The 19,064-nt window shown below is 35.8% G+C and overlaps 1 protein-coding gene across 4 annotated transcripts in view; it reads right to left on the bottom strand.

Moving 5' to 3' along the window:
* LOC150105909 (uncharacterized) overlaps positions 1–19,064 on the bottom strand; it is a 327,762-nt gene that overhangs the window by 97,494 nt on the left and 211,204 nt on the right. For all 4 annotated transcript variants that reach the window (XM_090393671.1, XM_090393672.1, XM_090393670.1 and 1 more), the window contains one exon: positions 16,174–16,274. In XM_090393671.1, coding sequence (XP_090249797.1) covers positions 16,174–16,274 — 101 coding nt within the window. The remainder of the gene's footprint in view (positions 1–16,173; positions 16,275–19,064) is intronic.

The following is a 19,064-nucleotide window of genomic DNA, read 5'->3' as shown; positions in this document are numbered from 1 at the left end:
CTGTTCTCGCTCTCACCACTCTATCAGGCAATGCATTCCATAGTTCAACCACCCTCCATGCAAAGAAACCACTCCTCACCCTCTTGCTCACAGTTTCCTTCCGTAACTTCCAGGGATGGCCCCTTGTCATGACTCCTTCCCGCTGTTCAACCAAGCGAAAGAATCCCCCAGTGTCAACTCTGTAACCACCTCTCAACAGTTTAAAAGTCTCAATCATATCACCTCTCCTTCTTCTATCCACCAAACTGTGCAGTCCAAACTTTCTCAGCTGATCCTCATAACTAACATTGTACAGTTCCCGACACCATCTTTGTTATCTGCCTTTGTACCCTTTCCACAGTTAATTTATCCCCTTCAAATCCTGGGGACCAGATCTGAGAACAATAGTCTAAGTGTGGTCTGATCAGAGTCTTATACAACGGAATGATGACCATTTTATCTCTGCAGGTCGGTGTCCTTCTCATTATTGCAGCAATCCTCTGTGTTAATGCTTGGCAAATTTCTCTCTTATTTCATATAAATTTATTCAACTGGCTTGCTCCAACATACCAGCTCTGCTTATTCTATTGTCTATTTCCATAGGTAATTTGCCAACTTCACTAAAAACTATGCCTAAATAGCTGAAGCATTTTACTTTTTCTATTCTTTCCTAACTCAGAATACAACCATGGTTTTCAGTGTTATTGGATATTTTCAATATTCCTTTTTAGTGCTGATTTTTGTACCAAATTTGTTACAGCAATTATTCAGTTTAGTTAAAGAATTTAATGCATTTATTTAAGGATATAAAATTAGAGATGCTACTCTCCAATTTTGATAATGAGTCTAATGACACTTCTCTTCATAATGTGATCCATATAGACATGACAGCAGAGATAATATGTCCCTTGTCTTATACCTGATTTTTCCATCAGTTTCTAGTACACATACTGCTAGTGAATTAGAATTGGTCTTTATCTGGTCTCTTTCGGCTAAAGGTGAGTTATGGAGTTTGTACAGTTTTTTCGCCCAAAAACTCGGGTTTTTTTTGTCCCTTGGAACAGGCAAACCATCCCCGTGAATGCACACACGGATCTACAGTCAAAAATATATAAGAAACTTTTCCCCCTGCACTTGGTTCTTGGGGACCCCTGTGCAATATTAGCCCCAGTGTTGTATTATGGATAGATCCATAATTATGAACCTTCAATATGAAGATGCTACCTAAGATGATCATGATGATTTCGGTATTATTGTAAGACAGCTACTTATCTCTGATAGCCGAGAGCGACCAAAATGAATCATATCACTTCTGATGTGATATCGGTTGCATATGTTTATAATTATTTTATAATTGTTTATGAAGGCATTTGTTTTCTGGCCTGGTTGTCTGAGTGGTTAGCGCAGGCGTTCCCAATCCTATGCCCACGGGCACCATGGCGCCCAACTTGTGTGTGCCTGCCGCTGTTCAACCGTGTGCCGAATACTATACTTTGAAATAATCATGTGCACATCGTGCAACAATTCATGGCATGCTATATGATGCATGCGTTAATGATACATGATGAGTATTAAACGCATACAATTTAAAGTAGACGAGCATTCAGTTGTTCATTATCTGTTGCTAGTTATATGTGCCTAATTTTAATGGTGTCTTGTACTTAAATTTTTGAAATATTTTGATTTTTAATCCTAAAATGAGTGAATCATTCTATATTTTGGGTGAAGAACATGAAATGGTGAAGAACAAGCTGGATTCAGGCCAAATAGAGGTTGTCAGGATCAGATCTTCACTTTACGACAAATAGTCGAGAAAGCATGGGAATATAACAAAGATCTGTATTTAAGTTTTGTCGATCTGGAAAAGGCATATGACAAGGTGCCAAGAGAGAAGCTATTCAATACGCTTCAGTTATATGGTGTCAATGGGGCATTATATCAAGCAATACTTAGTCTTTATTTGAGTTGTAAGTCAGCAGTTAGAATTGAAGGAAGTACAGGAAGATGGTTTAATGTTAAATCTGGTGTGAGACAAGGATGTACATTATCCCCTCTGTTATTCATTATCTATATGGATCACATTATGAAGGAAAGTGGTATTAAACATGATATCAAAATTGGAGATGTTAATGTCAGCTCTTTGCTTTATGCGGATGATGTTATACTTCTAAATAAATCTGCTACAAGTCTGCAAGATTCTCTGACTAAATTGAATAGCTGTTTTAATAGATATGGTATGAAGGTCAGCAATAAAAAGACAAAGACAATGAAAATAGGCAGAATCATTGAAAATGTCAACTGTGTTGTGAATGGAGAACCTGTGGAACAAGTAAAACATTTCAGCTATTTAGGCACGATTTTTACTGAAGATGGTAAATTAAATATAGAAATAGACAACAGAATCAGCAAAGCTGGTATGGTGGGAAGTCAATTGAATAAATTCATATGGAATAAGAGAGAAATCAGTCGGAACACTAAATTGGCTGTGTACAAGACAGTGTTCAAACCAGTTTTAACTTATGGATCTGAGAGCTGGGTCAGAAGTAAAACACTTGACCAAAGACTAGAGACCACAGATATGAGAGTCCTGAGAAAGATTATAGGCATGAACAGATGGCATCAATGGCAATATCATATTAAAAATGAGGACATTAGGAAAGAACTTGACATTGTCAGCATCCAGGAATGCGTTAGCAGAGCTAATCTCAGGTGGTATGGTCACTTAAACAGAATGGGAGAGGAAAGATTAGCAAAACAAGTGTTCTCTGCCAGGTTGGCAGCAAAACGACCCAGAGGAAGACCAAGATATAGGTGGATTGATACGGTACAAAATGCTTTAGACGATAGAAATATAAGATCTGATAATGTTGGAGTCTTGACAAGTAACAGACTGATTTGGAGGAAAATTGTAGATAGGAAATTAATAATGATGTAATTTTTTTCATGTAGTACTATCATATCCTGTACACCCCTTGAGGGTACATGGCAGGAATTTGATGATGATGATTATGATGAGTGAATCAAGTAAAAGACAACGAACCTATAATTTTAACACTGACTGGGAGGAAATATTGTTTCGTTAATTTTAAAGATAATTGTGTTTGTTTGTTGTGCAACAGTAGCGTTGTAATTCAGAAAAAACATAATGTTGAACATCACTTCCAGACAATGCATGCCACTTTTAATACGAATTATCCACTTAAATCTGAAATAAGAACGAAAAAAATAAATCAACTAAAATCGAACCTGTCTGCCCAAAACATATATATATATATTTAAATTTTTATATAATGTAAACTTTTAAGTAATAAAACATTTGATTATAATGTAAACTTTGTATGTATTCATTTAACAAAAGAATTCAAAAAATTTACTTGAAAAAATAGATGGTGCCCGTCGCCCTACCGGTATTTTAGAATGTGCTCTAGGAAACAAAAAGGTTGGGAACCCCTGGGTTAGCGTATCCACTCTCCAGCCAAAAAGGCTGCGGGTTTGAATCCCGCCATGGGCATGGATGTTTGTGATTGTCTGTGAAAATACTAGTGGTGGTGGACAGTAGATGGCGTTGATGTCGATGATGCAGTTGGTGAATGAGGTTGAATGGTGGAGACTGAGAGTTGTAGAGTAGGTGCCCTCCTTCAACGAGTCTTGGACATGTCTAATAATAATAATAATAAAATACTTGGTCACGTGCATCACCACATGTTCCAGGAAACTATTTAAGCATGCTGCTGGTCAGTAACTGTCAACAGTGTTGATCACAATGGGAAAAAACAAAGGATCTTCTGGAGTTCGATAAAGAGCTTATTGTGGGTGCCTGCCTCGCTGGAGCCATGATTTTGAAAACAGCAGAGCTGACTGGTTTCTCAAAAGGTAAGATATCCTGGGTATTTAGTCAGTGGGAAAAAACCCACATTGCTTGTCTAAGAGGTGTAACTGTGGTTGTAAGACAGTCTGTCAGGAACAAGATTGCCATTGTCTGAGAAGACTTGTACAGACAAACAGAACTTCCTCTGTGTAGCAATTGACCAAAGCATTTAATGAAGGTTATTCCCGATCAATATCTCATTGAACTATGTGTAAGGAATTGAAGAGGATTGGTATTGGCAGTCACCTATATGGAACCCACTGATTTCTTGAAAGAACTGGAAAGTTCATCTACAGTGGTATCAGGAACCCAGTGACTGGACACTAGAAAAAGTCATGCAGTCCAACAAGTCATGATACACCTTGTTCTGTACTGATGGTAGGCAGAGAGTTCGGCAGAAACTCCATGAAGTAATGAACCCAGCTTGCCTTGTAAGCAGAATTCATGGTTCTGGAGGTGGTGTCATGGTGTGGGGCATGTTCTCTTGGTATGAAATGATACTGCTGGAAGGTCGGGTGTCCTCCAAGGAATATCTGAACACTGTTGCCGATCAAAGTCCATCCTGCAATGTTGACTTTTTATTCAGCAGGTGATGGTTGTTTCATGGATGACAATGCTACTGTCCATTGTGCAAGAATTGTTCAGCAGTGGTTCAGCGAGCATGACAGAGACTTTGACCATCTTCCTTGGCCACCACAAAGTCTGGAGCTGAACCCTGTTGAGAATATACAGGACATATTAGAAAAACAGATCCTGGAGCAAGTCCTCTTCTATCAAATTTAGGTAAAGGATTGTCTGATGAATGCCTGGGTATGTTGTACACATAGATGCAAACCAACACTTTGTGGAACTATGCCAAACAGCATATGTGCTGCAATTCTGGCTAAAGGAGGTTCAACATGGTATTAAATAAATAAAAGTTTCTAATTCAGTGGACAGTACGTATACTTCTTTCTATTTTTACTGCTGACTTGCAATTTAAGACTATGTCCTGCTCAATATGATGTCCAGTTTATGTCATATATACCATATATATATATCCTCTTAGGAGCTTTTACCAGAGAGAGAGAAAAAGAGAGATCAGAAAAATCTTGTCTAAATTGGATACCAAGAGGTTGCCTTGTCCCAAAATGCCATTTCAGGACCAGGAGACTTTTCAGAACCTTATGGAATTCCTCCAATGTAATGATGATTTGATTCATGTATTCTGCTGTTTTTTTTTATATTCTAGTGGAATATATCCTGCAGCCTGTAAATCAACACTTATTCAACCCATTCCTAAGAAAGGTGATGAATCTTTGCCAATTAATTATTGTACAATTTTGCTCACTTCAATTCTTTCTAAAGTAACGGAGAAAATCATGAATACTAAATTTATATATATATATATATATATATGAATAAATTATATATATCATATATTATATTTATATATTATTATTATATATTTTATTTTATATATTTAATATTCCTCCACTCTTTATCAACAGTAGATCTTCTGGCTTATGATAACCACCTTTCAACACATGCATTGAAAAGGTTGGGAAATGTCAAGTGGCTTGCTCTTAATATCTCTAAGGCAGTGTTTCTCAAACTTCAGATATATATCCACGTACCCCTTCTTAAATTTTGATTATTACCAAGTACACCCCTAATTAATTAATTAAAAAATAAATTCATTAATTAAAAATAAATTCATTAATTAATTAACATTAAATATCTATTTTATTTGAATTTATATGTTCATGTAAACAAAAAATATGATTTATTTTTAAATTTTGGTTCTGTAGAGATGTCAGACGACACACTCATCAATTTCATTTGACCCAGATGCAATATCAACGTTTTCTTGTTGCTTACAGCTACTTGTATATGCTATATTGCTCTCTTTTGGGGGTTTTATAAATCCAATCTTTAACTAATGATCCACACGTAAGAATTTGAAAGCTAAAACACTGTATTTACTCGAATATAACTAACTTTTTTCCCAAAATTAAAGCTAAAAAATCGTGTGGGAATTTTCGGAAATTAGTTTTCAGAAAAAAACTGAAAATGGTGCAACTTACCAAGAACAGTTTCTTTGTGTGCATCGTCAAAGTCATCTTAGTTTTAACACGTTAACGTGTTAAAACTAAGAAATATATAGTGAACGTGTTTCAGATATTACGGAATTCGGTTGAAGGGAATTAGCATTTCAACTCAACTGTTGAAATGCTAATTTATCTTTGGTTCGCGCGATCTTTTGTACTGCACCAATCATATGCAGTTCTTCACTGCTCTACGTATCTCAAGCAAAAATTACCAGTAATTTACAAGACTTGAGATACGTAAAGCAGCGAAGAACTGCATATGATTGGTGCAGTACAAAAGATCGCGCGAACCAAAGACAAATTAGCATTTCAACAGTTGAGTTGAAATGCTAATTCCCTTCAACTGAATTCCGTAATATCTGAAACACATTCACTATATGTTTCTTAGTTTTAACACGTTAACGACAGGGGTGGCGTCAAGCAAAACCATATGTTTTACCGGCAACATATGGGTTTGCCTATATAGCAGTTTCTGTTGGAGAGGGGATGTGATTCATTAGTCAGTGCCGTTTTATCCTGGTTGTCTCTAATTGCACTGTTTGTTGAAAAATATAATGACTCCTTTAATTATGCATAGCCGAAAATTGCCAGTACCCCCTAACGACCTTTCACGTACCCCCGGGGGTACGCATACCACACTTTGAGAAACACTGCTCTAAGGCATGTGAAGGGATTTGGCACAGAGACCTATTAAGTAATCTTCATTCATATACTTAATTTGCAAGCTTTCTCTCAGCAAATTATATGCGATGGTAGATGGTTCCATCTACCATCCTTGCCCTCAAACTTTGCAACTAATGCTAGTATTCCACAAGGCTCTTTTCTCTCACTTACTCTTTTTTCCATATATAAATGATCTTTTCCAATTAACTGAAAATCCAATACAGTACACTCCCCCTCTCTTTTTTCTCATTTTACAAGCCTTGCATTACACAAATACGGGGTGGCCCATAAGTCACAAAGGGGTTTAAAATGTGAATAAATCTTCTGATTATTCATTTTTTCATTATATTTTTTTCAGGAACATTTGGAAAATTCATCATGGAAAAGTTCATGATCCAACAATGAACCAAAATCATGCAATTTTATTTTGAAAATAAACATTTGATTATTATAACACAAATTTTGTGTAGATCTTCAATTAATTGCCATCATGTTCTCCAGATTTGACAGCCCCTGACTTCTTCCTATTGAGTACCTGAAGGAAAAAGTGTATGTGAACAAGACCTAGACAATCCAACAGCTGAAAGAGAACATTAATGCAGAAATTAGGGTGCTGCAGCCAGAAACATTAACAGCTGCCATGAAACATACTGTACAAAGACCTGTCTTTGAGAAGCTAAAAATGGAAGGCATTTACGTGATGTGGTTTTTCATAACCAATAAAAAAAATTTGAAGGTTCTGTATTTCATTATAACAAAAAAAATTATAATAATTAACAAATAAAAACGTTATTATATGTTTAAACCACTATGTGAATTATGGGCCACCCTGTACAATCAAATTCTAACAGCCCAATCATTCTTCAATGCGGTTCTGATAACCTTATTAATTTTAATGCTAGTACGTTTATTAATAGATAACTGCACATTATTCATTCTGAATAAGTAACACATAGACGAAGTTGAAAATATTTAATTAAGATAGATTAATTACAAACATTTCATGTGTCATGAAATCAAAAAATTAAACAACAATGAAGTACACAGAGAATGGAATCTCTCCTTAGAATTTCGTGACTGTATATAAGGAGGGATTCCATTATCCATATACCTTCGTTGTTGTTTAATTTTTTAATTTCTATTTTACACTGATGGTGATCCACAATATGCAAATCAAAATGTTTATAATTAATCCATTTTAATTAAATATTTGAAAGTGTGTCTACATAGGACTCAGTCCTATTTAATTTCTTGCAAAAATGAATCCTCTTCCCATTTTTTTGAAAACATTGAAAACACTAGATTATTATTATTAATATTATTGCGCATGCACCTCCATGGAGTACTAAGACTCATCGTGGGAGAGCCAAACTATCAACAGAATATCTATCATATCATTTGAAACCATTAACAGACAAAGCACTTACAACTGACTCAGGTAACCCATTTCATTCATTCAATACTCTCCAAGCAAAAAATCTAGTCCTCATGTCCTTGCTAAGTGTGCAGTTATCTCCAACTTTCAGGGATAAAGTCTTGTTTTGCTCCCTCCAGCCAAGTGCTAAACCCCCTGTAACCAAATGTTGCAATCTGCAAACCCTGAATCTATCCTCATAGGGAGCATTCCACACACACCATTCACCATCTTGATCACTCACCTCTGGATCCCCCACTACTTCCTCATCTCCAAGAAACACATGACCAGACTTGAGCACAGTAATTCAGATGTGGCTGCATTAAGGCTTTATAAAGAGGAATGATAACTCCGTTATCTATACTTGTAGTAACTTGAGCTACCAGGGTAGCTCAAGTTACCCTGTGAGCTACCCTGGCTACTTTAGCAATTACGCCATCTAAACTTCAACTCTATCTACTACTACTCCCAAATCCCTGGCTTCATCAATTTCCTGGAGTACAGTTCTCTCAATGTGATACACAGCATGTAATCTTTGTAGCCCAAAATGCATAACTTTACACTTTTCCACATTAAATTGAAATTCATTATGTTTTGCCCATACTCTTTTCAAATCATTCTGCAAGCTCTACATTAACTATCACCCTACCAAAATTTGCATCATCAGCAAACAACTGAATATCTCCCTGCAAATTATTTCCTATATCATTTATAGGAAATAATTTAATTATGCACAAATTAAAGAACAGTGGTCCAAGCACAGAGCTCTGTGGCACACCACTAATTACCTGCCTTCTGCTCCTCCTTTTTATCCATGTCACCAGTTTCCCTATCCATCCCCATTTGTTACGGTTTGCATAATAGAGTTACATGTGCTATCCTGTCAAACACCTTTGCACAATCCAGCAGTATAATCAATAGCCATTCCCTCTATACACCCTATTATAAAAAGTTCATAGATTATTAAGGCATGTCCTTCACAAAATATCACATTCTTATTCACCCATTCCTGAATTCCTTTTTGAGCAACTTTTCTAGTACTATTACCACAAAATACTGATTAGTCTATAATTTGCTACTACAGACTTAGATCCTCCTTTACACAAATGAATTATTTTGCACTCTTTCTACTTTCTTAGGACTTTGCCAGAGCTGAGACTTAAATTAAACAACTTAGTCAAGTGCTTTACTAGCGTGCACATTCTCTTTAAAATGCGAGCCGATATCCAATCCCCCAGCTGTATTTGCATTCAGATTCTGCATTATATCCAAAGTACCTTCAATTCATCAATCTCTGTTCTCACATCAGTCCCTGTCACTTCTCTCATAACAATATCTTCACTTGCATGATATATTCTTGTAAAATGATCACTGTTTCATCTGCCTCTATTATCTCTTTACCATCTGCACTGATTAAAGTTATCCTTTCATAGTCATTCTTCCTCCTACTTGTCACATGAAAAAAGCCCTTTGGGATTTACTTTCGCCTTTTTGGCTAATTTTTTCTCATAATCTGATTTTGCCTTTCTTATCACGCTGAATAAGGCAAGAGCCTTATCCTTTTCATTGTTTAGATTATATTTGGTCATTCAAACATATAATTAAAATGAAACATATGTATTGATCTTTAATTAACCATTATTTATAAACATCTAATACCAACAAATTTCGCCAACAGGACTGTCCAGCTTCTTCAGGGCTTATAATGGTAATAGAAAAAAAACTCAAAGTGGCTAGTACAGAGAAAATGGAGTAACACTATCGTATAAATTAAACATTAAAACAGAACGTGTAACATTACATGCATGGAGTGTGTCGTGTTAGTCACTGTTATGAGAGCATGTTCTGTAGTTTTGAGCGAAATTAAATTCTGGCAGACTGAGTGATCTTATTAAGGATTACCATATGTCAGCTATTATCATTCCCTGGTTTCTGTTAAGATTTTCTCCAGAATGGAGGACTACAATGGCTTCCTTGAAATTTCTAAAACGGAAATCTTCTTCTAGGTAAGGCATGGAGCTGCTATCCCAATCAATGGTATGGTTAGCAATCGTGAAATGATGGCTAGAGAATCTGAATGCAAATACGTCTGTTCTGTTGTTCTGTTCTTATATGTTCTTTTTTTCGGATTTCAAGGCTTCTCGACGTCTGTCCTATATAGTTTAGACCACAAGCACATGGGATGTTGTACACTCCAGCGTGTTTGAAAAAAGCATTGTCTTTTGGCGATCTTAAAACGTGACGGATGGTCTTGACTGGGTTTGAACGCAACTCTGATGTTGAAAGTTTAAAAAGTTTTGCGATCTTTTTGGACACTGTACCCATAAGGAATAACTATTGATGGACTGTATTGAGTGATTGTAGGTTGTTGTTGTTGTGGGGGGTTTTTTCTATGAAGAATCTCATTGATTAAATAACTTGGACAGCCGTTTTTTATTAATGTCTCTGATATATGAGTAATTTCATCATAGAGTTCTTTTTCTTCTGAGATGATGTTCATGGCTCTATTTTTGAGCATATATATTATGCTGAGCTTCTGGGAAATATGGTGAGTTGATTTGAAATGAAGGTAGCGTCCAGTGTATGTATGTTGGTTTGCAGTAGACTGTTAGTTTGATACATCCATCTGCTAGTTTCTTGATTAGGGTATCCAAAAATGGTAGTTGATTATCTTTATCAAGTTCCAAAGTGAATTGTATTTTTTGATGAAAAGAATTAGTTTTGGTTAAAAAGTCCAAAATAGCTGTTTTTGTGTCCCTCCAAATTATGAAGACATCATCTACATACCTCCACCACACTAAAGGTTTTGGGAGGATGTCTGTTTCTAGCTTTTCCATGAATAGATCTGCACAGGGCGGCGAAAGGGGGCCTGCCCATAGTTAAGCCATTTAGTTGCTCATATATCGTTTCATTCCATTTAAAATAATTAGATTTAAGGCAACGAAAAAGGTGAGCCGTATCTTCAGGGAAGAGATTGTATAGGATATTGATAACTTCCACTGGGATGTTGGTAAATAAAGATACTACGTCCAAGCTAGCGAGAATGTCTGTCTTTAAGATCGAGATGTTTTTCAATTTTTCAATAAAGTGCTTTGAATTCTTAATGTAAGTGTCCGATTTTCTGATATGTCCTTTTAGGAGGCTGGAGAGGTGTTTGGACAATAAATATGTGGGAGCATTTCTTCCGTCAACGATCGGGCATAGCGGAACTCCACTTTTGGGGCTCCATACAATCGTGGCGTCAATGGGTGTAGTGACTTCAGATTCCATTGCAAGTCTGTGAACCAACTAGTCATGTTCCATAATAAGTTATTAGTGTCCTTGTGGTTTTTCCATGTTGGGTCCGACTCTAATATGTGATACATTGACGAATCTGATAATAATTCTGCAATCTTCGCTATGTAGTCCTTAGTGTTTAAAATAACACCCCAAGAAAAAAGAGAGAGAGCTCTTTTTTCTTGGGGTGTTATGTTTAGGTTAGGTGGCTTTGAAGTTGAAAGGATAATAGTACTTTTTAATCTCAGATCATTTGCCATTGTTTCTGGAAAGGATGAGAGTGCTTTCTCTATGTTACTGATGATGTCGACCTTAAGAATATGATCTTGGGCGATGGCAAAATCGAATCCTTTCTTAAGTATTTCAGTTTCTGGTTGTGTCAATATATGGTCCGAAAGGTTAAAAATCACTTTTTCATCAGGGAGGCTCATCTGGAGTTGTAATACTTTTCATATAGTCTGTTGAATTTTTTGATTTGAGTTTTTTTTACTAATTAGAAAAGCTTTGTTGAAACTGTTGTAAATCATCTTATCTAGAAGTGTCCATAAGTTGATGTTATTAGAAATAACTTCAAAAAGTCAGAAGCACAAAAGGTCTATTCTGTTAAGTTCAAATCTGACGTGTATATTCTTTCACGTAGTAGGGCCAGGGATGCCTTAGTATATATTTGTTTCGGTCTTCTTGAGTGGAATTGTTCTTTAAATGTTAAAAACTTGGGAATAATGTTAAAGTTTCTGCATCTTTTTAAGAAAGATGGATGGTTTAGAAGTCTAGCTTTTTTACATTTGAGTTTCTCAAAATAAAGTACCTTTTGATTCATATCATCATCGAGTCTGTTCATTGTTTAGATTATATTTGGTCATTCAAACATATCCGTCACGTTTTAAGATCGCCAAAAGACATTAATGCTTTTTTCAAACACATTGGAGTGTACAACATCTCATGTGCTTATGGTCTAAACTATATAGGACAGACGTCAAGTAGCCTCAAAATCCGAAAAAAAGAACATATAGGAGATGTTAATAACAACAGAACAGACAACTCAGGTCTAGGTCATCATTTCGCAATTACTAACCATACCATTGATTGGGATAGCAGCTCCATACCTAGAAGATTTCCGTTGTAGAAATTTCAAGGAAACCATTGTAGTCCTGCATTCTGAAGAAAATCTTAACAGAAACCAGGGAATGATAATAGCTGACATAAGATCACTCAGTCTGCCAGAATTTAATTTCACTCAAAACTACAGAATGTGCTTTCATAACAGTGACTAACACAACACGCTCCATGTGTGTAATGTTACGCGTTCTGTTTTAATGTTTAATTTATATGATAGTATTACTCCATTTTCTCTGTACTAGCCACTTTGAATTTTTTTTTCTCTTACCGTTATAAGCCCTGAAGAAGCCGGACGCCCCATTGGTGAAACTTGTTGGTATTAGATGTTTATAAATCATGGTCAATTAAAGATCAATATATATTTCATTTTAAGCCTTATCCTTGTAATGTTCATGAGTTAGCTGATTACCTTTCTCCTTATATACTCCAAGATGTTTTCTTTTTATGCAACTCATGCTTAATAATACTACTCATCCATCTAACTCATACCTGATTTACCCTTCTGATCTTGCATATACAGTGCGATGTTGCTTCATCCAGATATCCTTTGACTCTCTCCATGCACTGTGAACATCCTTCCCTTACAGAGCTTTATAGCATGGTGCTGCTTCCTAAGTGTATCATAATCACCTGCTTTATACTGTAGTTCCACATATACCTTTTCTTAACTGAGATTTCCACATGGTTGGCTAATTCTGCTGTTAGCCAAGTCTCACTAATCCGTCTAACTTTGGTGAGGTTGTGCTAACCAATGCCAAAAATGCTATCCTTTTATTCCTGATGTAGAAACTGTAGTATTCCCTTAAGCCCTCCCCTCAACCATCTTCTACATCCTGAATTGACTACTCCATTCAATATTGTTGTCTGAGAAACTAGATTCTGCATTTTTGGTTTATTCACACACTCATTCTTCATGTATGCCTTGACATCTATGTCTGCATCCACCCTAACTGCTTTAGTTTTCCCAACTTTGCGCTTTCACACTCTCAGTGAACAAAGCACTCTCCAGACACCTAACTCTGAATCTATTTAAGTGCAGTCCATCAGCATTCTACAAATCTTTCTGTCCATCAAACTCAGGCCATAGGTTTGCAAACTGTATATCATTCCTTCTGCACAACCGGCATATTGATTCCTTAGCTATCATCACTCTCCTTCTCAGCTCACCTCTATCAGAGTATGGCAACAGATTCACAAACTTCACTCTCTTGCTCTTCTTTTTCACTTCTTCACCAACTATAAAATAAAGATGCCAAGAAATTATATTCCTGGTTTCATAATTTACCAAAGTTTGCTTACACTTGGATAATGGATGAAACTAAGAATATAATTTCTTGGCATCTTTAATTTATAGTATAACCAAATGAAAAAAATTTTCAACATCTTCCAACAACTCTTTCACGTCCTCCTTCATACAATTCTGCTCACCTCTCAGGTCATTGGTTCCAGCCAAAACAATCAATTCTTTCACCTTCCCTTGATAGCATTACTAATATTATTACTTTTCTTGCACCAGGGAAATAAGATTTTATAGCACTTTCATAAAGAAATCCCCTTATCATGGAATCACCATAAATAATTATTTGCTTACACTAATTCTCTTCATTATTCTTACAATTTTCTTTTTTGGCTTCAGACCTCTTGTTTTTTTCTGTTTTTAGTGTGACTGATCTCTTGCTGTTTCCATAGCCTTTCAATCTTGTGCTACTGTGAACTATATGCAAGTGTGCAATTTCTATATTTAAGTCTTAGATTCTCCTGAACTTCTGCCACCACACTTTCAGTATTATCACCAATATTTACATTTTCCAGTATTGTATCAATCATTTCTACTCTGTTACATAATTTGTTCTCTCCGTGTTCACTTTGAAAGCATTTATTACACGCTCTCACCAGTTTCACTCTCCTTCTACAAATTTTTCGACTTTCGCGATGAATACATCTCACAAATTTTACAGTGCACAAAATAATGCAAATTTAACTCGATCCACATATGTGTATCGTTCTGATACACATGTGCTATGCTAACAATATATCTGATTTAAGGAAATATAACATTTTACTTGCATCTAAATAACTCAATCTATCTCACACACTTATAAAATAATAAATACGATAAATTAACTCAGCATTATTGGCAAAAATCTGAAAAAAATTAATTATCTTTCCACAGAGTTATGAATCGAAGATGACATTTCTCTTTTGGAATTACTCCAACCTCACAATTTCTCTAAGCACAAACATATTACAAATATAACTTTCTGCATTAAAAAATTAGGTTTTCACTTTTATATGAGATAATACCTCTGAACAGTTATTAACTCTTTAAAATTACCATTCCATCCAACAATCAAATACTATTCTCGCAATTTGGTGCTCCTAAAAGTTCTCTAAAAAAATGGACAATGAAATTCACCTACTGCAAGTGATATTCATAAATAGGTCCACTACCCACTTTTTTTTTTTAATTTTCTTTTTTTATAGGTGAGATTGAAAAAAAAGTTATACAAATTAGTACTAATCAAAGTACTAAACCAAAATGGACAATAAAATTCACCTACTGCTGCAAGTGATATTCATAAATAGGTCCACTACCCACTTTTTTTTTTTTTTTTTTTTTAATTTTCTTTTTTTATAGGTGGGATTGCAAAAAAAGTTATACAAGTTATTAGTATTAATCAAAAATTAACCATAAAGCCTATAAAGCCTGCCTGGTTGGCCGAGTGGTTAGCATATCTGCTCTCCAGCCTAAAAGGCTGCGGGTTCGAATCCTGCCGTGGGCATGGATGTTTATGATTGTCTGTGGGGATACTGGTAGTGGTGGTGGTGGTGGTGGCGAGCGGTAGATGGCGTTGGTGGAGATAGAGAGTAGGTGTCTTCCCTCGATGAGTCTTTGGACTCCCTGGAGGTGTCATGTTCTTTGGGAACTCTGTTCTAAAGACTAAACAGGGGACTTTTTATTTAAAGTCACTTTTTGGCCTCCAATAAGCAGGGAGACAATTTTCATCATGTAGTGTGAAACTATCTACAATTTAAGAGTTTCATCCAAAGATAAGTTTTAGTCTGCTGAACTTCAAATTATCTGGATCACCTTGTTGCTGAGCATAACAAGAATGGGTTTATAATTTGCAATTAAACTAAATAAACTATGATCTCCATTGGCTGACAACTAAATTTGTGACAGTAGAATAAATTTTAGCAAAAATCTCAAATATCAAATTTTGCAGAGTCATTCAAGCTGTTCAAGAGTTTCATGCTATATATATATTATCAGGCACAATTTTAGTCATCTGAAATTAAGAAATAATAACTGTTAGTGTTGATTTTGGAATGATGTTTTTTCTTTTCCTATTATTACTTTTATTGGCCTTCTCAAATAACAAGAGATGTTAAATGACTGGATGTGTAGAGAATTTTAAACTTTGTGAATAACAGATCTAATTTACTTGGAATTTTGGTGAGTTTTATAATGAATTTTATAAAGATCTCATTTACCAAATTTTTATCAAAATAGGTCACCACAGTTATGAGTCAAGTCATCAGAAGCAGAGTTTATTGGTGTTATACACATAATTTAAGCTTAAAATAAATTCTTTAGTGTAACATTAGCAAGAAATATGAAGATTACTCTGAGCAAACATTAGCAAAGAAATTTGAACATTACTAATGTAAGCTACAAATAAACAGCAAAACCATACTGAACACAAAAGCACTCTTAAATACTCTGGTGTTCAGATATTCAATATGGCATTTAATATTCTTACCTTCTGCTGGAGACATCACTAAATATTCATCTGTTGCTTCTTCTCTGATAGGATGCTCAGTAGGTAAAGTCCCTTCTACTGAAAGCGCATGGCCAAACCACCTTATTCACAAATGAAACAGATTAAATTTGTATATTTTGGTACATAAAAAACAAAAAAGCCAAATGCACAATTTTAAAGAAACTGGATCAAAGTGAAAAAAAATAAGCGTACAGGTATAACTCTGTTTATGCCACTTTAATTTACACCGGCTTCACTTTTGAACCTCTCATATATATACTGGAGGGAAGTGATGAGTCATGACTGTCTGACTTCGTAGACACAGATGGTTCCAACATTGTAATAAAATTATAATATTAAATGATTAAACTATGGCTTAAAGTTTTAAATAATTAAACAAGAAACAGAATATAAAATGCAACGAGAAAAAGCATATTACATTACCCACAGACTAAGAACTGCAAGTGAACTGACAAACATGCATATTCATTGCTCATGAAGAACTTTCTGTCCCTGGGTTCAAGGCAGCCAAGGACTGTTTGACTGTGTTTCAGGAACTTTCAGATCAAAAGCCATGTCATTTTACATTCCAAAGCACCACGTGCTACAAAGGGAATCATGAAAACACAGCTTCATGTCTTTTGGCATTCCAACAAAAACAGGCCTAAGTTACTCAGACAATTTTAGTAACTGGTACACATATTTTTGCGCAGCAGTAAAGGAGTTCTGTATGAAAAATAGATTTTGATTATTGATTACTGAAAATCTTGGAATGGAACATAATGTATTTACATATGTTCCCATTATATTTTTGCTTCAATTTATACTGGAAATCTCAAGAACATAACCCCAGCAGAAAATGAATCATACCTGTATATGATTTATTAAAAACTGATTATTCAAACGTATTTTATTTTCAGTGATCTGCATGATTCATTTAGAATACACCCAGTAAATTTTGATGATGACATATAGCTGGAAAGATTTGCACCTGAATCCCATCTAGAATGGGAATGAGCATTATAATTTTTTTTTTTTTATTTTAAGTGCTTTTCAAGTGAACATGAGATACTTGAATATTTTTTTATTTTTTTTACATAGGTGACAGGAGTTTTCCTCCCACAAAACAGACATAATACGATGCGACATAGTTTCATTTGCACTGGCCATAATTTCGAGACAACTCAACTTGGGATCAGCTAGTATCAAATCCTGAAACCACATATTTTGCTAGTTTGTGACTGGAGGGAGATCAAATACTATGGCTGCAGGGGGAAACTGTTGAGGCCACATATGGACAAGAGATTGAGTTCGTACTGCCCAGACAGAGTTCTCTCTGTCTGGGCAGTACGTTTGCAAGTCTGGCACCTTTCACTGCATGCTCCACTTCCTTTTTATCTCTTCCTCACCAAACACAATGGACACAACCCAAAGAAATGTGATGTTGTGCATATCTCAAAAATTCTCCCACAAAAAATAGTTTAAAAAAATTCTAACCAAAATTTCATAAAAAACACCAGAAATCCAACCAAAGAACCCCAACAACATTAATTCTTACCAAAAAAAAAAAAAAAAACATTTCCACATCCTCTTCAACAACATCCATGCCTAAAGAACAATATAAATTATGTACACCTCCACCTATAGTCATCTAAACCAGAATTACTATTCCTATCAGAACTTCAACTGCCCAAACTACACATTACACAGTTTATTTTGCCACAAGGGCAGCACTTGTGTATTCTTCAAAACTGACATACTATGCCAGAGATTGCAAACCCCTGAATCCATGATTTAATCTGCTTTGGCTCAAATCAACCTGCCCTTCTCATATGCTATCTCTCTATCTCTATCACCCTCCAAACTCTGTCAACCACTCTGACCTCTTAAATTATCTCTCTCTCTCTCTCTCTCTCTCTCGTCTGCATGCATTCAAAATACCCCAATAGCGAGGTCATCTTTCTTGGGGGCTTTAATGTCCACAACTCATATTGGCTTCCCTTCTCCAGTTTCACCGATCAATCTTCCTAACAAGCTCCCCTTCCAAGTAAACTGTGGTTGTCAGTTCTCCTCTTGGCAACTGAGATCATCATACAAGTCTTTTTTGCCATTGAACAACCTTCATCCACCAGTTGGCAGACTTGTATCCTTTGGTACTACAAGAGTGCCAACAGAGAACACCTCTGTGAGTTCTGCTGTTCCTCCTTTCCATGGTCCTACTATTACTTCAGTTCTTCTAATCCAAACATCTGCTCCGACTGAATAACAGAAATCATCCTCACAGGAATGAAGGCTTTCACCCATTATTCCACTGCAAATTCTCAGCCACTATCCAAGCCTTAGCTCTCAAATAAGTGTGCCAATGCTGTAAAGGGAAAAAACCTCTGCTTACTATGAATGGCTTAAGACCAAAACTCTAGCTGCTCACTCTACCTATACTGCAGCCCACAATAACTGTAAAAGAATCATCACCAAGTCCAAATCAGACTTTGAAAGGGCCAAATGCCATAAAACTTGCCTCCTGCTCAAATGGCAGTCACTCTTTCTGATCCATTGTTAAGGCTACTGGGAGCAACTTCTGCCCACCCAGGTTTCCACTACTTTCACATCCAGATGGTACTGTAGTTACCTCACCTAAAGACAATGCCAACTTATTGACATCGTCACTTCAATTCCTGCACTGATTCCCTAGACAAAGTTCCCTCCACTCCACCAAGAACAGCCCATTTCATGTCACCCATAGTCTTCCAACAAACAGAAATCCAAAAAATCCTTAATAACCTGAACCCAAGACATCTAGTCTTGATGGTATCCCACCTATTGTGTTAAAAAATTGTGCCCCAGAACTAACACCTATCCTGTATCACTTCAATCGATCTTATTCAACTAGC

This window comes from Typopeltis vanoorti, chromosome 6, assembly GCF_054136105.1.
Source record: "Typopeltis vanoorti isolate ZY-2024b chromosome 6, IOZ_Tvanoo_1.0, whole genome shotgun sequence".
In the NCBI taxonomy this organism is placed as follows: Eukaryota; Metazoa; Arthropoda; class Arachnida; order Uropygi; family Thelyphonidae; genus Typopeltis; species Typopeltis vanoorti.
This window is presented reverse-complemented; position numbering and strand designations above follow the sequence as displayed.